The sequence below is a fragment of the Hipposideros armiger genome, unplaced genomic scaffold (genome assembly GCF_001890085.2).
Source record: "Hipposideros armiger isolate ML-2016 unplaced genomic scaffold, ASM189008v1 scaffold_133, whole genome shotgun sequence".
NCBI classification, from domain to species: Eukaryota; Metazoa; Chordata; class Mammalia; order Chiroptera; family Hipposideridae; genus Hipposideros; species Hipposideros armiger.
In genome coordinates, this window is record NW_017731483.1 from 1,754,230 (window position 1) to 1,778,072 (window position 23,843).

At 44.5% G+C, this 23,843-nt stretch overlaps 1 protein-coding gene across 1 annotated transcript in view; it reads left to right on the forward strand.

Annotated features, from left to right (window-relative positions):
- The first annotated feature begins 7,059 nt into the window (after window positions 1-7,059).
- TBC1D2 (TBC1 domain family member 2) overlaps window positions 7,060-23,843 on the forward strand; it is a 51,798-nt gene continuing 35,014 nt past the window's right edge. Inside the window, exons 1-4 of the mRNA XM_019649474.1 lie at window positions 7,060-7,600; window positions 11,032-11,173; window positions 17,868-18,015; window positions 22,071-22,204. Coding sequence (XP_019505019.1) covers window positions 7,226-7,600; window positions 11,032-11,173; window positions 17,868-18,015; window positions 22,071-22,204 — 799 coding nt within the window. The 5' untranslated portion in view covers window positions 7,060-7,225. The remainder of the gene's footprint in view (window positions 7,601-11,031; window positions 11,174-17,867; window positions 18,016-22,070; window positions 22,205-23,843) is intronic.

Genomic DNA, 23,843 nt, shown 5'->3' on the forward strand with positions numbered 1-23,843 from the left:
TAATAATGTTGTAAATATTTTGTAGGGTGTCAGATGGTCACATGTCTTGTTAGGGAGACCACTTCATGGATGGGGTAGGGGCTTGATCACTGCACTGTACACCTGAAGCTGATGTTTTATAATATTGTATGTCAACTATAATTGAATGTATATATAATCATGGGACATGGAGTATAGTGTGGAAGTGGAGTCAAGGGAATTGTAATATGTATGATATGGGGGGGAGGGGGACGGCGGTTTGGGGGAGGGCGGTTGTCACTTTGAGGGTAAAAAGTATAATTATTGCACTGTGTTGTACAGCTGAAACTAATTTTAAAAATGTTTATTTCACAATAAATAAATTAATTAATTAAAAAAATTAAAAAACAGAAAAAGAAACTACCTAAATATGTTCAAACTAGATATATTCTTCATATAAAAGCCAAACAAATTTATACATTAAATGCAAACAAAATGACAAAACCAATAAAAAGCATATGAACAACATTGATTTAATGTGATAAATGAGCTTTCATTGAAAAACACATTGCAGCTCACGAGGCAAGCACAGCACCAGCTGCTCCCGGGCACGTTCCTTCACATTCAGCCTGCCTGATGTGATGACTCAATTATCACACTGCTTTTCTTTATTTAAACTACTGTGAAAACTTCATTTATTCAGCAGGCCATAGTGTCATTTGGCCTTTTCTTGGCTCTAACACATCACTTCTCAGTTCAATCCACCTTTGCTTTCTTTCTCATGAGCGGTTGACAGTCCTGGGGCCACCCACCTAATAATACACACAGATCAAATGGTGATTGAATGGTGATGCTCATTCAACAACAGGCTCAGTGCTTCACAGGCGTAATCTCATTTAGATCTCACAAGGACCCTAGAGTAGGGACGATTATTGCCGCCCTTTTGCAACTAAAAATCTTCAGGCACAGAGGGTGAGTGCCCAGGCAATGTGAGAGGGGGGGAACCCTTACTGCACTGAAGCCTAGGCAAGCCAACAGCACGGACGAAGCCATACAGAGAAAAAACTTTGCCCAAGTTGCCCACTGCCCAGATCTCCCTAGCCCTACCCGACAGGTGAATCCTAGGGCATTCAGGCCTCTGAGATCTAGCAGGATTCTGCCAGCATCTCAAGGCAGGGTAAGCAAGACAGAAGATGCTCTCCCTTCTGGAGAGACATGCCAGCCCTGCATATGATATTCACTGCTTAGAAACAACCAGCCTGGCAAAAACTGGAAGATACCCAAATGCTATCAACAGTAGAACATTAAAAAAATTATGACATAGTATATTCACAGGGTGGAATATTATACAGCAGTAAGAACGAAAAAAACTACAACTAAATGTGACAATATGAATGAATCTAAAAAACATGTAGAGTGAAAGAAGCCAGACATCAAAGAGTATGTACTGTAAGAGTCCATTGATAAAAGTTCAAAAACAAGAAAAACTAACCTATTAGACATCAGAATAGTGGGTACCCTTGGTGGGGATGGGTAGCGGGGAAGATGGTATAAGGAAGGTTTCTGGGAACTGGTAATGTCCTGGTTCTTGCTCTCAGCACTGATTACAGCCTGTGTTCGCTTCATGAAAATCCTGTGAGCTGTACATTTATGACATGTGATTTTATATATACAGGGGGTGCCAAAAAAAAGTATACACATTTTAAGAAAGGAGAAAACTGTATTAAAATTGTAATACTCAATATATACCAACAACAAAAGATGAATACAAATGTTATACATTTTTTGGTACACTTAGTATACAGATATGTAAAAATGTAAGTAAAATATGTATATTATACATACACATATATTTTTAAAATCACATGCCACACACACATATATAATCACACCTAAGTATATTCCTCAATAAAATATGCCTTTTCTTGGACAGGAAAAACAAACAAATCCATGTAGAGTCTATGAAGATTCTGCAGCATAAAGACAAACAGCATAAACAAACTGAGACTGAACATACTTAGGGAAAGGGTTTCCTGCAGGAAACAAAAATATGCCAAATCTCAACTGCTCTATAGTATTGACAAAAACTAGAAAAACCTGGTTTCTATGAGATGAGATTATACATAGATAAATTCATGAGACAATGGGCTGAAAAGAAGAAATGGTAGAGAGGAAAGGAAGGAGGAGGGAGAATCCCGGGATCAAGGTAGTGTCAGAACCCCCCAAATTTCACTCCTTCCCTCTCCCCACTTCTTACTACAATACCCACCCTCCAAGAGGGGCGAAGCCTCATACCATCTTCCCCACTACCCATCCCCACCAAGGGTAACCACGTCAAGCACATGTTTTACAGCATTTAGTTATAGACTCTTGAGTAAAAATAAGAGAATTTAGACAGTGACCTGGGTCAAATGAAGTTGGGAGGTACCTACTAGATCAAAGAATCTACAATTCCTAAAACTCATACTAACACTAGTAGCTAACATTTATTAAATGCTTTCTATGGGCCACTATGTAAGAACTTTACATTGCTTATCTCACATAATTGTGTAATAACACGGTGGGTATTATGATTATCCTCAGTTATACAGATGAAGAGACTCAGGCACAGAGAGGTTAAGTAACTTGTCCAAGGTCACACATCTAGTGATTATGGAGCCAGAATTCAAATCCAGTGTAAGTCCAGAGACACTAGAAGTGATAAAAATACCACCAAGATTTGATACTTAATTTCCCATGGGAATTTTCTCTTCCTGCTCATTAAATGATGTTGCTACATTTCTTGCCAAGCGTACCAAGAACACAAAACACAGACGTCCAGTTTTTCATTTCTCTGGCTAATACATTTATGAAAATTAAATTTAAAATATTCTCCCATGTTATTTGATTCTTTATCATTTAAAAAGCAAGTTTCTGGGCCAGCCAAGTGGTGCGTTGGTTAAGAGGGCCCCGGTTCAGATCCCACATATGAGGGCCAGTGACACTGCCCTCTACAGCTAAGATGCTGAACAACAGCTCAACCTGGAGCTGGGCTGCCCGTGAGTCCCCAGCGACGACGGCTAGGCTGCAGCCCCTGCAGTGGGTTGCCATGGGCTACCGTGTGTAGCCAGCAGCCAGGGTGAGCAGCTGTCTAGAAGCCTGTGACTGATCTGCCTCGCCCAGGAAGAGCGCAATGATGGTGCCAACTTGGGCCAGTGAAGCAACGTCCTCCACAACTAGACTGAAGAACAAAAGGACAGCAACTTGTCTGTTTCCCTTCCCCCAGTTCCCCAGCACTGTTGCCATCCCCCAATTCCCCAATAAAAAATCTTTAAAAAAAAAAAAAAAAAAGCAAGTTTCCTTGAAACTAAAGTTGCTTTTGCAAAATCTGGTTTACATTTAGAATTTGAAGTGGAATATAAAATAAAGCAGTGTTCAATGTCTGCAGTGTCAGGTCATTTCTTTCAAGATTCTATAACTAAACTCTATAAAACATGTGCTTGACATGTAGAACTGAATTCCCATTATGTTCAGTCATGCAAAATTTGACTGATGAAGCGGTCATTAGTTACAATGATCCTGCCAGGTAACTGGGGAGCCTATTTTGACCTCCAAGATCATTTTATATTATGAGATATACATGCAAAACTAAACATTGCTTCTGTTTGCCTGATTCAGTATTTTATAGGAAAACTGCCAATGAGTACCCTGTTTGCAAATGACTTGTGGGTTTAAATGAACCTAATTGCTTTTAAAATTATGTATTTGAAAACCATGTGTTTAATAAACATGAATTCTTTGGGCTTATTATCAACTGAAAATGACATTATTTTAAAATAGGTATGTTAGAAAGTATATGTTTTACTGACCAGAAAGCCTAAAATTTTTTAAACATATTTTCAATAGGACTGTACTCATTCCTTAATAAGAGAAATAAAATTACCCCACAGTAAGAGAAGGAAAAAATTCAACACGGAAGACAGCTCCAAATAACTAAAGTATAATGTTCATTAGTGTACATAATAAACCCTTATGTTGACTACAAAGAAATACATGATTCTGTTGATAGCAAGTCCGTTTCTCTTGCCTTCACTAAATAAATGGGTTGAAGAAATACATAAAAGATGTTGGTTTTAAGGATGTCAAATTACTTACCTGCCTGTTTGGGATATGTTACAGAGGTAACATAGGGGTTGGGGAGGTGAGGGGATATTGTTTGGTGCCTCTTTTAAGCCCTTTGACAAAAAAGCTTGGGAACACCCAATATACCCAAGGGCAGTACACCATGAGGCCACAAGGTGTCACTGTCTGACAACCTCTCGCTTTGCAGCTGACAATCCTCCAAGGGGAAGGGAGGGAGGATAGGAAGGAATGTTGACTTCATTTTGATATAATTACCAGAAGTGTATCCATTAGGATATACAGCAATTAATGCATCTAAATCAACAGGTGTTTCCTTCTCATGTCCCTAAACCTAAAATTCAAATCTTTTTTTTTTTTTCCCTCTTCATTTTCTGGAGCAATCCTAATCATGTTGATATTACTGCAGATTAGGGATACTAACCTAAAAATTTTCTATCATAACCTGTTGGTCTTCACAAACGTTCAGTGCGATGTCCTGGATAGGAATTATAATCCATATGGTACAGATGAGGAAACCAAAGCCCAGAAAGTTTGTAATTGGCCAATGAAAATTCCAGGGGCCACTTTCCTGACACCCACCACCCTAACTGGGGACTATAACACCTGTCCCTCGGTCATCCCTCAGAGTGGAGGTGGTTGAGAGTAGGGTTTGACTATTTTGATTTTTGGAAATTAATGTAAACTGTCTTATCTGAAACTGTCTGATATGGATTTGTATTTATTTATGTACATAAAACTTCAGGGAATTTTCATGGGTGCTCTAAGCCACTTTGGGCTGTGTCTTGGATAGGTTTCCAAAGAACCTCACTCTGTTGTTGGGGTGGGTGTTAGTTTACTAGGGCTGCCATAACAAAGCATAGATTGGGTGGCTTAAACAACAGAAATTTATTTAGTCACAATTCTGGAGGCTAGAAATCCAAGATTAAGATGTCAGCAGGGCTGGTTTCTTCTGAGGCCTTTCTCCTTGGTTTGTTGATGGCCCTCTTCTCCCTGTGTCTTCACACGGTCCTCTTTCTTTCTGTGTCTTAATCTCCTTTTATTATAAGGACACCAGTCAGATTGGAATAGGGCCCACCCTAAAGACCTTATTTTACCTTAATTACCTCTTTAGAGGCCCCATCTCCATGTATAGTCACATTCTGAGATACTGGGGTTAGGGCTTCAACAACAGAATTTAGGGGGGAAACAATTCAACCTGTAACAGAATGGAAAAGTTGAGAAACTTGCATTGCCCCTTCCAACTCTTTACCATGAGAATGTAAAAAAGCGTTTGTCTGTGTCCTTAATCTGAAATGCCAGAGAGTTGAACACTATGTGTTTCTTTCTCTAAGAAAGCTCTCTAATCTTTTTGTATCTGACTCTCTTTCTTTCTATAGTAGAGCTTAGAAAAAATGTTTATGATCCCCATTCTTGTAGCAAGAAATTATACTAAACTGTGGAGCAATTTAAAAACAGGAACAGCTGTGTACTTAAAAGTACAATTTTTTAAACCATTTTTAAAAATTATTATTAAGAAATTTTATTGGGGAACAGTGTGTTTTTCCAGAACTCATCAGCTCCAAGTCAAGTAGTTATCTTCAATTAAGTTGTGGAGGGTGCAAGCTCCGTTGCTCATGCAGGGATTGAACCGATAACCTTGGTGTTATGAGCACTGTGCTCTAGCCACCTGAGCTAACTGGCCGCCCCTTAAAAAACATTTTAAATGATATACATGTTTTTAAACTGTGGAAAATACAGAAAAGCAAAAAGAAAATGAAAATTACCCTTACTCCCACCACCTGGAGAAAATGCTACCAATATTATGTACCATCTCTCTACCCTTACTTAAAATTTTTTTTCTCACATTTTTTGAGAACTTGCACTTCTGAAAATGTCTTTGTTATATCCTTACCATTAATTGACAATTTGACTTTAGAATTCTAGCTAAGATACAATTTCCACCCTTCCTATCATACACATACATTTTTTTATTTTATTTTTTACCAAATAGCAAGCTTTGGGAAACGTTTTGTGGCCTGCTTTTTAAGCTAATATTTTCCATATCCTTCTGCAAAAAGTACTGTTAGTTAACCAAATTTCAGATTTTTGGACATTTATATTGCTTCCAAATTTTTGAATTAATCAGTAATGCTGTGGTGAACATATCTGAAAGCTAAAGGGAGAGCTGAGACTAAGAAAGGGCTAGAGAAGAACCCTAAAGAGCCCCTAGAGAGGTGAACAGAAATGGGCTCCACAGCCCACATGGAGGCACGTGGACAGGGGGAAAGGGGAGAAAGTTAAGGGCAAGAATAGAATGAGACAGGCAGTTGAACGAGTTACAGCCTAGGTACATTAGTTTGGTTACAAGTTCACTGAGCCCAACTGCGCACCAGGCGTGGCATTGGGTTCCAACAGGGCAGCAGCCGAGCCTGAGCGACCTCTACAACGCAACCGGCGACGGAAGGAGCCAGTGCTGGACCAAAGGCGGGGGACGATCGACGCGGTCAGCTGAAAGTCACCGGGTCGCTAAACTAAAGCAGCAGAAAAAACGCGGGCAAACAGCGCCCACGATCCCCACACGCCCTGAACGGGGGGCGGAAGTGGCGTCATCTAGCCCGGCGTCTCTCTCAGCCAATGGTCGCGCGATGCGCCGTCCGACGGTGATTCGCGCGGCACCTAAGGAGAAAAGGCGACGGCCCCTACGGCGTGAAAAAGAACTATCCTACTTATTACGCGAGTTACCAGGGCAGTACAGTCAATGACAAACGTCTCTTCCCGCTTCTCTCCCGCTGGTTAACCTAGGTCAGTGACACTATGCCTTCAACCTGTGGCCGGCCTCACGCCCAACCCACCCCACCCCCTTCGCACCTACCCTCAGTAAAGATGGCTGACTGGCAAGGAGAAAAAGCCGGAAGTAGGCGGGGTATGAAGCGTGGTTTGGCTAAGGGGCGGGCGGGAGGGGCGTGGCTATCCGCCCCACTGGGTTTTCGGTCAGTGAGGCTTACACACCGCAGCCAGCTGCATCGCACTGTGGTCTCCTGGAGGCGGATCACCACTAGCCCCGCCCCTGCGCTCAGCTTTCGGTCTTCGCAGGTACCCTCTGAGTCTCCGAGATTTGTTCCAAGTGGGGCTGTGCACCTCCAACCCCTCCGCGGTGAAAGCGGCAATGGCAGGTGCCCAGGAGAAACCCTTGGAGTGTAGCTCCTCTGTCCCCGGGTCCGAAGGGCCTACCGGCTCGGCCAGGGGGTTCGAGGTGTTGCCTCCCGAGGAGTCAGAGGGTTGCGCCCGGCCCCTAGAGACGGCCCCCAAGAAACTCTGTGGATACTTAAGTAAGTTTGGCGGCAAGGGGCCCATCAGGGGCTGGAAATCCCGCTGGTTTCACTACGACGAGAAGAAATGTCACCTGTACTATTCGCGGACCGCGCAGGATGCCAATCCCTTGGACAGCATCGATCTCTCCAGTGCTGTCTTTGATTGCAAGGCGGACGCCGAAGAGGGAACTTTCGAAATCAAGACTCCCGGTCGGATTATTACCCTGAAGGTAAACGGAGCGTTTTTTTCCTTTTCAGCCGGGTGAGTTCCCAGGGCACGGCCGGGCGCGGGTGGGTGGTCACAGTACATTTACTGAAACAGTGATGACCGACCCTGTTCATCCAGTGAACCCTGGGTGTCCAGGGTTTTGTGCTTTCCAAAGCGCATTCATACCCATTTCCTCATTGGATGAGGAAAGGCAGGGATGATGGATCAATAGTTGGATAAAAAAAACTGGGCCATAGAGAGATGAAGTGACTCACCCGAGGGGTCATGCATCTAGAGAGTGGAGTAACCCACACTTGGAATCCAGTAGTCCTTCTACCTCTCAGTACTGTATGAAAACTTTTACCTTTTTTTCTCTCTTTTTTTCAATACTTTTACTTTGGGGTGTGCCTAACAATGCAGTTACGTTAACTTTCTTACTTGGGGCTGAAGTATAGTCAAGACATGAGCTTTGCAACCCTCTCTCAAGGCCTGGATTCTGAATCACTTTTCCTGATGTTTTGGCCAACAGGAGTGAATGTTGAGAAGACATTAGCAGGGATTGGGAGGTAAACATTTAGGTTTCGCTGACCAACCTAGATTGTTCATTGAGGCATGTCTGAGCCTGCTTTCCCATCAGTAGATTTTGTTGAATCTTCATATTTACCTGAGAAAGCCTGAAACAGTGGAAAGGCCATGTACTTTAAAATTAGACAGGATTGGATTCAAATTCTACATCGACTACTTACTATCTTTGTGACCCTGGGCAAGTTGCTTAACCTCTCAGAATCTAGGTAGCTTGTGAGATTTGGAACAAGCTGTGTGAGTGTCTGGCACATCACAGGAACCTACAAATTGTTGAATTATTCCTAGCACCTGGAATATAGCCTGGTACCTGGTGGGTGGTGCTCGTAAATGTTTGTTGAATGAGCACATATGGTGATGGAACCAAGGTCAGAATGTTCATGCCTAGAACTTAAGTAGAAAGACAGATCTGGGTTAAGAGCTCTAGAATTCACACTCATCAGAAAAGAATGTGCCATAGACAGCTTCCCCACCCTTCCACCCCCACTTCTAGCCAATTGGGCATCTATTGAGGCCCCTGAATGCAGCCCACAGTTTCAGTTCCCCTTTACTGTCTGGGCCTGGCTGATGACCAGGGTAGCCGGGGGATCAGCTAAAATAATTCCTGGAAACCAGGAATTCCAGGCTAGGGAAAGCAGGCATTTCAGAGGTCATGTGGTTTACTGGTCTTGTGTCTCCTCCCACAGGTTGAATGCGGTGTGCAGGTTCTCCAACATGTGTCTTTTACTGTTTCATTATCTGTGTGTGTGCCTGGTGCCTGCCTATGTGCCAGGCAGAGGGGTGTAGAGCCAGGTCAGACCTGCCCCAATGCTCAGTGTAAGGTCTGGTGAGAGAGGCTGACAGGGAGTTGGCATGCACCGCAGAATGTTCTATAGAGACATTATAAGCCTGTACTGGGAAAGTATGGTGACAGGAGGGGTCAGTTCTACTGAGTAGGAGGAGTCATCCAGAAAGGGCATCATAGATGAGGGGATGACACCTGAGTCTTGAAGAGGAAATCAGTTTTCTACAAGCAGACAACCGAGAAGAACATTTCAGACCAAGAGAGCCCCATGAACAAAGATAGGAAAACATGCTACAGCCCAGAGTATCCAGACAAATCCCAGCAGCCTGGGGTACCGAGAGGCCCAAAAGAGGGATTGGGAGAGCAGAGGCCCAAGGGGGAGGGTGGGGCATTTGTGAATTATCCAGGGAGCTTGGGTTTTGTCCTGTGGGCTGTGGGAAATTGTCAAAGAGCTTTAAGCAAGGGAAAGCATTGTGGGATTAAAATGTTTAGAAAGCTCAGCCTGGCGATTGGATAGAGAACAAATTAGGAGAAGGCAACGCTGGTGGTCAAGGAGTGCATCAGAAGGTGGTTAGGAGAGAATGATGGCTGAGCCAGAGCTGTCACAGTGGAGAGGGAGACAGAAGGGTGGCTAAGGATGTGAGGCATAAAGAATGTGAGGGAGGAGTAATAAGTGGCTCCGGTAACTGGCCGGCTGCCTGTTGGGTCAGTCACTGACAGGAGAGAACCCAGGATGAGACTGTAGGACATCCAGGTGTATGTTCCGTCAATAGACTCTTAAATTCCAAGAGGTAGAGGCCATGTGTGTTGGCTCACCATAGTATCTCCAGTGCCTACCACAGTCCCTGACACATATAGTAGGTGCTCAATATACACTGTCCAATGAATTAATAAAATGGGGTGTTTTGGTATGGGCTGGAGCTTTTTAGCACAAGGACATAGTGAAGCCCCGGGAGGGGCTGAGGTCTCTCAGGGAACGTGTATAGGAAGAGAAGACTAGTGGGCATCAATTGATCTCATTTGGTGCCTCCATGACAGGCCGAGGAGCCTCTTTCATTGGAGCCCCCTGGCCTCATACACACCTTACCTGAGGGCCTCCTGAGAGGGGGAGCTTGCCCTGGTTGCCTGTAGCCTGCTGCCATCCTCACATGGCCTTGATTGCGAACAGCTCTGTGAAGCTCACCATCCTCTCCCAGTGAGCTGCCCAACTGCTGCATCCGACTGATCCTAGACCTTTGCTACATAAGCCATGTCTCTTGGCCATAAATTATAACAAAACTCTGGTCAAGAAGCAGGAGACCCAGGTTCTGGGGCCAGCTCTAATGCCACCTGCCTGGGTGACTTCAGAGCCTTAGTTTCTCCATCTGTAGAAAGAACTGATCACTCCTGCCCTGCCTCCCTCCTGGAGGATCAGAGAATAGGTGTTTGGGACGTAACCGATGTGAGAATAGGTATTTGGACCATCCAGTGCTGGGAGACTAATGACCGGCATCAGCCGTTAACTGGTGGAGGGTCCCTGGACGGTGCCACTTTGTTATTGTAGTGTCCAATCCCATCATATGGGTGATTTCAGTGCATTCCCCAAACAGGAAGGATTCCCCCCGTTCCACAGAGAGTTAGCCAAGACGTTGAAATGTTGCACAGGGTGATAGTGACGGTACCAGGGCCCCACCCAGGTCAGAATTCCAAAGCTCTTGCCCTCTCTCAGTACCCCCAAACTCCTTTACCCAGAGAGCACCCACATTTTGAGAACCCACTGCTGGTAGGTGCTATGCCGAGCACTTTACCTTCCTTACCTCATTTCTTCCTCATAACCAACTGCCCTAAGAAAAGAATATTGTCATCACTGTAACACAGATGATGAAACTGAGGCCCAGAAAGGTTAAGGAGCCTCTGAGTAGGAGACCAGAGCCTGATTATCTCCTGTGGCATGTGGTATTTCTGAGGTGGGCACCCATCCACAGTGATAGTTGTTGTTGTTTTTTCTGGGACAGAGAGTTACAAGCCTCCTAGGACTTTCCCTCATCCTACATCCAGTGCCACCCTGCAGGTACAGGGTCTTGCCAACTAACCCTTGTGCTTCTCAGGCCGCCACCAAGCAAGTGATGCTCTACTGGCTGCAGCAGCTGCAGATGAAGCGCTGGGAGTTCCACAACAGCCCGCCTGTACCTCCCGCTGCCCCTGACGCTGCCTTGGATGGGAATGGGCCCGCCCTGCACCTCGAGCTAGGTACCAACGGGCTCGCTTCCTGCCCTCACACCCAGGGCTCTTGGTGACCAAGCCTTCACCCTCTGTGGGGAGTGAGCGGGGTGAGCGGGAGGAGCCCTCTGCCAAAGGAGCAGAGGGCCAGGGATGTGACCCAAGACCTATCATGGCCACGGATAGCATCCAGCGCAAGATTATGGGCCCTTAGGCCAGGCTGCCTGGGTTCAAATCCTAATCCTGCGTGGCCTTAGGCAAATCTCTTAACCTTTGTGAGCTTCAGCTTTCTTCCCTGTAAAATGAGATCTATAAAGTTACCTACTTCTTAGGGTTATGATGAGGATTCTATGAATCCGTACACCCTAAATCAGCGGTTCTCAACCTGTGGGTCACGACCCCTTTGGGGGGTCGAACGACCCTTTCACAGGAGTCGCCTAAAACCATCGGAAAACAAAAAGATATTTACATTATGATTCATAACAGTAGCAAAATTACAGTCATAGAGTAGCAATGAAAATAATTTTATGGTTGGGGGTCACCACACATGAACTGTATTAAGGGGTCGCGGCATTAGGAAGGTTGAGAACCACTGCCCTAAATGGTTGGAACCATGCCTGCACAATTGTTAGAGCTCAATAAATGCCAGCTACTGTTTAGATGACTATTATGGGAAGGTCTCAAGAAATGAAACTTTTAGAGTTGTCATGAGGAAGATTAACGAGAAAATGCAGTTATTGTTGTTGCTTCTTACACAAATGCATTTGTGTTGTGAGTTGGATAAAACAGTGATTTTAACCCTGGTTTTCCCATAAGGCAGAATCCTTCACCCCCACATGGCCCACAAATAAAGTTTCTTGATCCCAAATCCTAGAACATCCCAGCATAGAGGAGTCCTAAGAGAGCACACCCTCCCACCCCCATGCCACAGCCAGGACTATGATTAGCAGAGTTTAGAATCACGACAGACCAGCCACGGCTGCCCCTGCAAGAACATAGAGAACGAGGTCCCAGCACAAAGCTGTAGCATGTCTAAGATGCCTCATCCTCAATCAACAGGGAAGCCAAATGAGTGAGGGCAGGACTTGTGGCCGAATGCCTCCTAGACCTCGGTACCTGGATGTTTTACACGTCTCAAGATGAGCTCATCTGCCCTTGACCCTTCTCCTCCCCATTTCCCTTTCCTCAGTAAATCCCACCCATTTACCCAGTTGCCCCAGTAACCAGGAGCTGCCCAGTCCCTTCCTCCATCTCAGTTAAGCCAGTCTAATCAGTCACCAGTGCTGGCCATGCCTCCACTGGCCTACATGTCAGACCTGGGCCCCCCTTGCTGTGGTTGCCTTGGGTCAAGCCTCAACTCTTAGTTGGAAAACCACCGCAGCCTCCTCTCTGGTGTCCCCATGTCCAGCCTTCCACCGCCGACCATCCTCCTCCCCGCAGCCAGAGTGAGCTTTATAAAATGAAAGCCCTGAGCCACACCCACCTTCTGTGGCCACCACCCCTATGTGGCAGCCTCACTCCCAGTTTTTTAACACTGTAATCAGACTGGCCCTTCCTCATCTCACCTCTACCTGCTCCCGCACTGTCCGCCTCTTGCTTTATACTTCACAGCGCCAGACATGTCTCTGCTCTCCTCTGCCTGATAAATCACTGTTTATTCTCCATGGCCAAGTTTTAGTGTCACTTGCTCCTCTTGCCAACTTTCTCTTGGAAGCCTTCTGGGACTTTGCCCGGTAGACTCTGTATGAGCCCCCAACACTTTCAGACGATTCTTGAGGCCTGTCACATTGTGTTCTAATTACAGTGTCCTTGTCGGTTCTGCTCACTAGCCCTCAAGGAGTTGTGTCCTTGTCACCTGTGTCCCCAGTATCTGGTGCCCTTCCTGGCACATTGGATATTTGTTGAGTGAATGTGTGAGTGAATACATTGAATTTTATAATTAAACGAGGAAAGGAATGCAAAGCCCTTAGCATAATGCCAGGCACATAGTACATGTTCAAAACACGGCAGCTGTCCTAATGATACTGTTATTATATGCGTACATGTACACTGTTACTATTATAGTAACTTTCTTTTTGTTAATAGTAATTTCTTCGGAGAACTTTCTGGGTGTTTGATACTTACAAGGGCTTTCTTTGGGGAAGGGTTTCTTTGTTTTTGCTTCTGCACTTCTGCCCCACCCCCTGCTCCCCACCTGCCAGAGAGCCAGACAACCCTGGCTGTGTGGAAAACTGCAGCCTGAGGTGGCACAATTGCTAGATCAGCCTCACGCTAGAAACAAAGAAAGCCTCCCTGACTTGAAATTGGAAGAACCAGGTTATCAAAGAGTAGCTTTGGGATCGCTTTCCAAGTTCTTGAATTCTGTAGCATTGGTTCAGTGCACTCAGGAGGCCTCTTCTGGGCCAGCCCCTGCTGTGAGCATGGGGGCAGGTGAGTGGTTGCCATGATGACCAGGGTGCCAGTCCCCCGAAGAGGACGCTGCGGGTGACAGAGGAAGCAGGGATGTGGGCTGTTCCTCTGAAGCTTTACTCATCTTGCAGCAAGCCCTCACCCTCCCGAACCCAGGGCCCCTGTGCAACCTTCCCAGGCCTACCCAGAAAGACATTTCTGGAATCCTGAGCAAGCTGGCAGGCCCCGGATTGGCTGTCTGGAGCAGGCTGCCCCACCTCTCCAGTCTCCACCCTTCCTAAGAGGAAGCCAGGGCCTACTGCCAGGGCAGTGAAAACCTACTGACTCACATCTGACTTTGAGTCAGACGCTTCATTTTGTAAAAAGCGTCTCATGACTGCCCTTGAGCATCTGCAAAGCATGTTCTTTACAGCTTTTAAGCGTTTACACCTTTATTATATACTTTACCTAAACATTGGTCTCCACAGAGCCAGGAAAGATCAAGGGGAAGCCAACAGATTGATAATCATGATATGTTGCTAAAGCAGGACACATTTGACAAAGCACTTTTATAAGTGTATATCATCATAAAAATATGCATACCATTTACTGGCACTGTTGTAACCCTTCATATGCATCATCTATCTAATCCTCACAACGCTCTTAGGAGGTAGTTACTGTTATTCCATTTTACAGAACAGGAAACTGAGGCCCAAAGAGGCCAAGGGACCTGTCCAAAGTCACACAGCAAGAAAATGTCAGTGCTGAAATGTGAACCCTCATCTGCAGGCTCACACCCCCCTCCCCAAGCTGAGGAGGCAGCTGGCCATGTGTCCAGGGCCCTCCCGGGAAGCAGTGACCTGCTGGCCCAGCCTTTTTGTTAGGTGATAACTTTCCCAGCCAGTGATGGGACAGCCTCTAGGCCTCAGGCAAAAGGGGAATTACAGATAAATGGTGATGAAAATATTTTGTGTGGTCACCTCCCTATGGGCATTTCCCCACACTGGGAAGGGGCCCAGAGGCCCCAGACCAGAGCCTTGGGTCAACTCTGTTTCCTACAGGAAGTGCTAACCTTCGCAGTAGCGTCACCATCATGGCCACCCATCCTTTGGGCACCTCTTTGCACTGGGACCCTGTGCCTTCCTGGGCAGCCCCTCCCTTCTTGGAACTGGCTGCTTGTCAGAAAGGCTGCTGTAACTAGGCAAAGTGAGGGACTATGTTGAGTCATGGCACTGTCAGCAGCTGTGTGACCATGGCCACAAAATTCACCCTCTCAGAACTGCTGTTTCCTCGTTGGTGAAACCAACCAGTGGTGACTTTTACCCACAAGACTTAGCTCTTTGTGGTCTCAGAGTAGATCTAGAACCACTGGTAGAAGTTAAAGGAAAAGATTTTGGCTGTTAGGGAAGTATTTGCCGAGATATTACAATCTTAGACAAATCGTAATGTTTTTTATTTGTTCTGAATGAGGGAGAGTAAAGATGGTTAAAGTATTGAAAAACAAGAAAATCGTAATTATTTTGAATCAGCTCAAAGTCTGGGTTAAAGACTACTTTGAAAGATATTGAGTCCACATCTTTACGGTTCTCTAAACATTTTCGTATACTTTAACTCTGAAGGGGACAGGGGAGAGAGTGTGCTTCCAGTTGTCAAATGTAGAACCTGAGGCCGGAAGAGAAAAAGGCATCTCCAGCCAGGTCACAGTGCCCTCCCAGCAGAGGGAGGGTCTTCCAGCTCCACAGCTGTAGCTCTTCCTCTTCAGCTGGGCTCCTTTAGGCGCCTGCTGAAACCCCCAGGGGACTCTGCCGGCCCAGCCAAGGGAGATGCCCCTTAGGCACCCGGCTCCTATTTGCCCTTTCCAGCGCTTTGTCCTCTGGGTCCCTCAGCATCCTCAGCTCTGTCTCTGGAACCCCTTGCTGCTGCCTGTGCAGAGACACACCGCAGGATCTTCCCCCCACTCCCTCTGTAAGTCCAAATCATCTCCAGCCCTCCAGGCCTAGCTCCAGTGCCCTTCCTCCAGGAAGTCTTCCCTGACTGAGTTAGAAGGAATCTGTCTCCACCTCCCAGAATGCCTCACCTTTTGTCTAGCCTGCCCTCCAGCTTCCACCCACTCGGGCTTTCTGAAATGGGCACTTCTTGCCTGAAGCTGGGAGCTTCCTATGCCTTTGCTTATCTCATCTTCTCCAGCCCCTCCCTCCCACCACCACCACCACCACCACCTGGAAACCTCAGGGTAGATGCCGAAACTGGTGAGAAAGTGGATTGAAGGGAGGAACTCAAAGGAATGACTTGATCTGTACGGCCAAGTGCTGGCCAGCCTGCCAGATCTGAAAGAACCTATTAGGAAGTAACAAACATATTACTGGCAAAGTTTATTTTCAAGGAGACCGAACAACTCCCCCTGACCTCAACCACTGCATTTCATGTTTTTGTACCCACACCCTTTTTGTGGATGTAGTGCAAAAATAAATTCCCTGTACCCCTACATTTTTCTTCCTCTCAGTAGAGGGCTCCAATTGAAAGGTGTCTACTGCCCTGTAGGTCTCAGGGGATGCCTGATAAGATCGTACCATGCCATCCCCTAAGTGTACTTTTTGTAACACTCAAAACTAACTTCTAAATATGTCATCTCCTCTGTTTCATACCTCATTATGTTTCCTTAGCCTTGACATCTTCCTTAGCATTAAACATTTTGAAGCACTCACTGTATAAGAATCATTATTTAAGCAGGACATTTGGGAAACAAAAAAGTAAAAGAAAAAGTAACCATAATCCTATCATCCAGAGACAGCCAGTGTCAATGTTATGTTATGACCTCCCACCTTTTATTTAAATGTACAGTAATACCTTGGTTTGCGAGCATAATTCGTTCCAGAAACAAACTACTCGTATTGCAAGACATTGCTCATTTACCACATTAAAATGTATTAGAAATGTTTGCTCGTCTTGCGGAACACTCACAAAGCACGTTACTCTTAATCCAAGGTTTTACTTGTATTTCAGATCATAATATAAAAACTCCCAGCTTTGCTTTTTGCTACTCAGTATTATGACGCTAAAACTTCCCTGTATCATAATGTCTCTTTCTTAACATCTACTTTTGATGAATATATGTTATTTTTCTGTTTATAAAAGTAACCCATGTTTACTGTAGAAAATTTGGGGGGGAAAGCAGTAAACTATAATGAGAATAGCCAGCTCCCTTCTAATCCCATCATGCATTTCTGACTGCTGTTGAGACTACAGAGTGTATTTCTTTCAGACTTTTCTTATACAATTGAAATCATACGATAATGCCAATGTTTTATCTGGCTTTTTCCACTTAATGTTATCTCCTATACACACTCCCCGTGTTCTTAAGCATTGTGGGGTTTTTTTGGTGTTTTTTTTTTGTTTTTGTTATTAGTTTCAAGTGTAACAAACAATGCACTAGTTATACTTTTCACCCCTTGCAAAGTGACAACCTCCCTCCCCCAATCCACCGCCCCCACCCCCAATATCATACATATCTATTACAGTTCCATTGACTCCACTCCCCACACTGTACTCCACATCCCATGACTATATATATATTAAATTATAGTTGACATATAATATTATTCAACGGCAGCTTCAGATGTACAGTGCAGTGATCAGTCCTCTACACCGTCCATGAAGTGGTCTCCCTAGCAAGACATGAGTCCCTCTAGCCCCCTAAAAAATAATTACAACATTATTGATTATATACCCCAAACTGTCTTTCCTATCCCTGTGGCAATATTGTAGTTACCGATTTATATTGTCTCATCCCTTCCCCTTCTCCCTCATCCCCACCTCCCTCCCATCTAGCTAAGCATTTTTCATTAGCATCATTTTAAATGGTTGAGTAAAATTCCATTGTCTGAAGTGATTTATTTAACCTTTCCCCAGATCTTTTACATTATTTCCAGTTGGAGGCTAAACGGTGCCAGGAAGAACCTCTTGGCTCATAAAGTTTTGTCTGCATGTCAGATAGCTTCTTTAGGTGGCTTCTCAGATGTAGAAATACTGCAGTTCTGCATATTTTTAAGGGATTTTCAGGAAGGTTGTTCCAGCAAAATGTATCGTTTTCCTGCTTGCAGAACATTCAGTGAACCACCTGCCTCTTTGGCTGTTGTTAACCCACGAGGAAGGCTGCTCGTGCTGTTCGCCTGCCGCCAGCTCCCAGTCAGAGTTGAGTCCATAGCACCCACCTGTCTGGTCTTTCCAAGCGCAGTGACCAGGTGGATGACACACACACACACACACACACACACACACACACACACACACACACACACACACACACACACACCTCTTTGTTGTTGTTGTTCCCCAGAGCAAGAGGAAGCCGAGCTGGAGGAGTTCCTGAGCCCTGTGAAAACGCCCACTGGGCTCGTGGGCACGGCAGCCGCCTTGCAGCCAGCCCCTGCCATGCCCTTGGCCCTCCAGAATATTTCCCTCAAGCACCTGGGAACTGAAATACAGTAAGTGCCAACAGAGCCGAGGGGCCCGCCCAGCTGGAAGCAGCCCCTTCTTCAGAGCATACAATGATGTGATTTCCCTGCAGGGAGATGGGCCTGGGAGGGGCGAGGGGCTTTATTTTCAATTCATGACGTCTTTACTTTAAAATGTTACATTCATTGTTCTGATTTTAAAAGTAGTACATGTTCTTTATAGGAAATTAGAAACATCTAGAAAGGTATACATTGAAAATTACCCATAATCCTATTACCCAGACAAGCATTCTTAGCATTTGGTATATCTCTTTCTTCCACACTGTCTATACACATCCATGCATAATTGAGATCATACTGAATGTAATGACGTAATGGCTTCAGAAATGTCTACATATGTCAGTCGCATCAAAGTATTCATTTTTAACATGTGTAATTCATTGTACATTGATCATATCTTAGCTGCTTTTTCATTTAATAATGTATTATATATACAATTTCCCATTGGTAGGCCTTGTTTTAAATAGTTTATAAGAAGATAGCCATACGGCCTGGGCTTTGGAACCAAACTGTGTGGATTTATTATATATCCTGGCTCCACCAGTCGTGGGCTGTGCTACCCATGACAAGTTGTTTGATTTCTCTGTGTTTCACTTAAATTGTTAGTAAATGTAAAATACAACAGTGCTTGTCTTACAAAATTAGTGCAGGGTTAGCTGGGTTAATGCATGCAAACTTTACAACTGTGCTTGGTACTGGGTAAGCACTTAATAAATATTACTTAGAGCTACTATTGTTACTCTTTTTGAAGGAATGGAAGCTTTTTGGAATTCAAACTATGCCCAATACTGATCCTGTTTGGTTGCTTGTTTTCTGTGTGGACTTCAGACAAAGCGGGACCTTTTAGAAAGCAGATTAGATTGTTACTAGACTTGGATTAGAGACCCCTGGCTCTGTGTGACTCAGGAATAGCATTTCCCTCTGTCAGCTTCATCGATGGTGTTCCCAGGACAGAGTGGATTTTAGGAAAAAGACGATGAGTGTCTTAGGGGCTACTGGCTGTAAGTAGAACTACCCACCAGGCATTTGAATGGAGGGGCCTAGAACTCAGGAGAGAGATCTGAGCTAGAGAGAGAAAGACTTGGGGGATATGGGGTATGGCCAAGCCCCACAGTGTGAGTGGACAAGGAGGGTGCCCTGCCAAGGATCTTTCTTTGGGAGGAGCTGGAGGGAACTGGGCACATTGTGAGTGAGAGGCGGCCTGAGAAGCCCAGCCATCCAGCCAGGACACACTGGACTGGGTGGTCTCACTAAGAATAAGCCAGGTTCATGCCTGATAAAGGCCACAGACAGCAGAAGTGGAACAGAGAACATGCAGAGACCAAGGAAGGAAGGAAGTTTCAGAGGATCAGTCAGTTACTTGCCTTCTGACACTTGCAATAACCCACAGAAAATGCAAGGCAACATTGCAAGTTCCCTGGGCTGCCGAGAGCCCCGGTAAGATCAGGGTTGCTCTTGTCTCCTGCACTCCCTTGCCCTGGCTGGTCTTGGAGCTTGTAGTTGGGTCTGCCTTGAGCCCAGGTCATACTCTGGGGAAGGGAGTAAGGAGCTTCCAGAGCACTGTACTGGGTGCTTTATACTCTCATTGAGTTGTCTGGACAACACTATGAAGTGGTACCATAACAGTTGGGTTCTCGAGCTATGGAATCACACGTCCAGGTCTGATGCTCAGCCCTACCACTTTACCAGCTCTGTGGCTTTGGTTACTTATCCTTTCTGAACCTTAGTTCTCTGTGTACAATGGAGGTGATAATAGTACTTTCTTCATTGGCTGTTGTGAGGATTAAATGAGTTGAATGCCTAGTGTTTAGTTTAGAGCCTGTCCTGTGGAAGGGCCCAGTCATTGTTTGTGGTGAATAAGTCCATCATCCCCATAGCAGATGAGGAAACCCAGGCTCAGAGAGGATAAATGGCTCACCCAAGGTTTTCTTTCCAGAACAAGCCTTTATGACCACTTCCCTCATGCTGGCCAGGCCTTTCAGACCTGGAGCTAAACCCACACAGAAAATTATCTATACCAAGGCAAGTCAATACACTTATGAAATGGAGATGCCTCTTCCAAACAAAATAGTTTAGCTGGGTAATGGCCACGTGAGCTATGTTCATAGTTAATGAGCTTCCCGCCCCCAGGGGAGATGTGGGCTGGGACTTAGAAAGCCCTTTACTGCCCTGAAGTTGGGGTTTCTATGCCCTCCCACATCCCAGGGATCACTGTTTGTAAGCTCCTAGAAATGTTGGGGAAGCTACAGTTCCTGTGTAAGGGGAAGTGTGGGCAGCAATGATGGTCGCCCCACCCAGCCAGTTCCTTTGGCTATAGGGATGTGTCCCTGAGTCCTTTCTAAGTCATGTGGCTTGTGGTTTGGAGATACATGTAATGGGGCTCAGCACAGGACCCAAAATAAAGTGTATTCCGTAAATAGTGCCCTTCATTATTCTTTTTAATATGACCACCACTCTTTTATTTTTGGATAGGGAACGTAAGAACTAGGAAGGGTAAGTGACTAGTCCAAGGAGTCAGGGGCTCCTTATAATAAGACCTTAATAACAGAGCCAATGGAATAAGAGACCAAATTTCAAGGCCAGCTATTGGGAGTTCTGAGTTCTTAACTTAACTGATTAATTTTTCCCTTCATCTGTCAGCCTATTTTGGACCCAACTATACCAAAAAACTTGGTTTTTCTTTTAAAGATAAGTTTTAGATCAAATGATGGTTCTTTGTAAACATCAACAAAGTGGACAAACCTTTAGATAGACCAAGAAAAGACATAAGACTCAATTACTAAAGTCAAGAACAAAAGAGGGGAGAATACAACCAATCTTATAGAAATAATAAGGATTATAAGGGAATACTATGCCAACAAATTAGATAACTTGGATGAAATGGACAAATTCCTAGAAAGACTCAAATTACTGAAACTGACTCAAGAAATAGAGAATCTGAATAGACCTATAACGTGAAAAAGATTGAATTAGTAATCAAAAAAACTACACACATACACACACACACACATACACACAAAAAAAACCAACCTAGAAACAGATAACTTCACTTGTGAATTCTACCAAACATTTAAAGAAAAATTAATACCAATTCTTTACAAACTCTTCCCCCTCCAAAAAGGGAAGGAACACTTTCAAATTCATTGTATAAGGCAAATATTACCCTGATACCAAAATGAAACAAAGATATTACAAAAATTTGAACATCCAGTCCTCACCTAGAATTTTCTTACGTTAATTTTGCCAGAAAGCATGTTTTTTCTAACTCACCTCTTCACAGAAGGTATGGATTTTCAGAAGTTCCAGCTTTATGTAAAATTTCAATTTCAACTCTACACTTTGTATAGGTCCAAAACCTTATTTTCTTCCCTCCCTTGTAACTAAGGCCTTAGGTTTCTGATATCAACAATTGATCCCTGATCACACACACACACACACACACACATATCGTAACTATGTATGGTGACAGATGTTATTAGACTTATTGTGATCATTTCACAATATATACATCCATTGAATAATATGTAGTATACCTAAAATGAATTTAATGATTTTTGAGCCAGGTAGTTTGTTACAAGACCAGATGAAGGTTTTAGGAAAATTAGTTTGCCAAGTCCTTTCAACATTCATTCAACACATATGTAGTAAGGGCCCTCCCTCTATATTTCAGGCACTGTTCTAGGCATTCCAAGTTCTTCAGTAAACAAAACAGACAGACATCCCTGCCCTCTAGGAGCTTATACTCCAGCAGCAGGGTTGGGGGCAGGGGAGTCAAGCTTATATTGTTTATAAGCAGTGTTGTGTGTGGAAGGAGATAAGTATGATTTTAAAATGAAAAGGAGAAGAGAGAGGGTGACCACGAGTGGCTGGGGGGCATGTATCATGCCAGGTACCTGGAGTTTGGCAGACAGATCAGGGCACGACGGGGGCTAGGGCTGCGGCCTGAGCTCTAGCAGTGGCAGTGGGGCAGGCAGAGGGGCAGAATGGCAGGGCTGTCAGCTTCATGTTCTTCTGTTTTCCTTCAGAAACACGATGCACAACATCCGGGGCAACAGGCCGTCCCAAGGAACAGGCCATGGACCTCCTGGGGAAGATTCTCCACTGATCAGGGAGCCCCAGAGGGAGGAGCAACCCTCGCACCCTGACCCCAGCTCCCCAGGTGAGCCTCTGCCTTCAGGTCTGAGCTGCCTTCAGAGATTCAGCGAGTGCCCCCCTCCTTCCCCCCAAAAAACCAGCATTTGTGCTTTTGTGTGTCAATGATGTCACTCTTCCTGGGTTTCTATGGATCTAGTAGCAATGATTCTTTATTATTATTATTATTATTATTATTGTAGTAAAATATACATAACATAAATTTTACCCTTTTAACCAATTTTAGGTGTATAGTTCAGTGGTATTAAGTACATTCACTTTCTTGTGCAACTATCACCACCATTCACCTCCAGGACTCTTTTCATCTTCCCAAACTGAAACTCTTAGCAATGATTCTTGAAGTGGTAAAAGAAAATATTTTAGAAACTCACTTTCTTTTTTTTTTAATTTATAAGGAAATGATATAAAAATGTCTTCTGGGGTGATTAAAATCAGATCTGCCTGAAGAAGCAAGACCTTTAGGTATCCATCTTAACTATGACACAGCACTTTATTATTTCTTTCACAAAATGTGAGTGACCGACACCATTGGTGGGGTTGTGGCTTCCTTGAAATTGGCATTGGTGCCCTTAGAACATTATTTTAACTTAGAAACAGTTGGGAGAAAGCTGGCCAAGGCAGCACTGTGGAGTTTTCTTAGGGCAGAGAGGACCCCTGGGCTGTGTGTGTAGAAGTGACTGGAAAAGGCGCCCCTTTGAAGCAGTGCCTGATGGGGCCCCGCAGATCACAACAAGAGCAGTCCAAGAGAAGGTCAATACTGAGTCGAATCAATAATAATAATGAAGCTAGCACTTATACTGCCAACAAAATGTATACACATGTTAAAAGATGTTAACACTTTGGTCATCGTTGTTCACGCAGTTCGTGGTAATCAGAAGTGTCTGGACGCTGATGGTAACCACTTTGAGCACCTCTTGCAATTGCAGAAGTCAAACATGACTTGTATTCATCTTTTGAGTATTACAATTTTAATACAGATTTTTCCTTTTTTAAAAATTGTATACTTTTTATGGTACCCTCTGTGTGTAGCAATTAATTTTGTGCCAGGGCTACCCGAAGTACTTTTTCTGGGGGTCGGGGGGTGGGGTAGAGAATAACCATTTTATTAGGATATAGTGCACATACCATACAATTCACCCACTTGAACTCTACAATTCAGTAGCTTTGAGTACATTCACAGAGTTGTACAACCATCATCATAATCAATTCTAGAACATTTTTATTACCCCAGCAGAAACCTGCATAACCTCAGCCATCAGTCCCAATCTTCACCTCCCTTTAGTGCTAGGCAACTACTAATCTACTTTCTGTCTCTGTAGATTTGCCTATTCTGTGCAGTGCATATAAATGGAATCATACCATATGTGATCCTTCATGACTGGATCTTCCACTTAGCTGAACCTTTTCAAGTTTCATCCATGCACACTAAGCACTTTACCTGCATTAACCTGTTTAATCCTTGTAACAACCTGAGCAAGCAGTAGATACTGTTGTTATTCTTATTTAATAAATGAGGGAACCAAGGACAGAAAAGTGGAGTGACTCGTTCACAGCCACACAGTGAGTGACAGAACTAGGATTCAGGCCAAGTACTCTGGCCCCATACTTACTACCTGAAGCCACATTTTCTAAGTCAGTGATTTTTA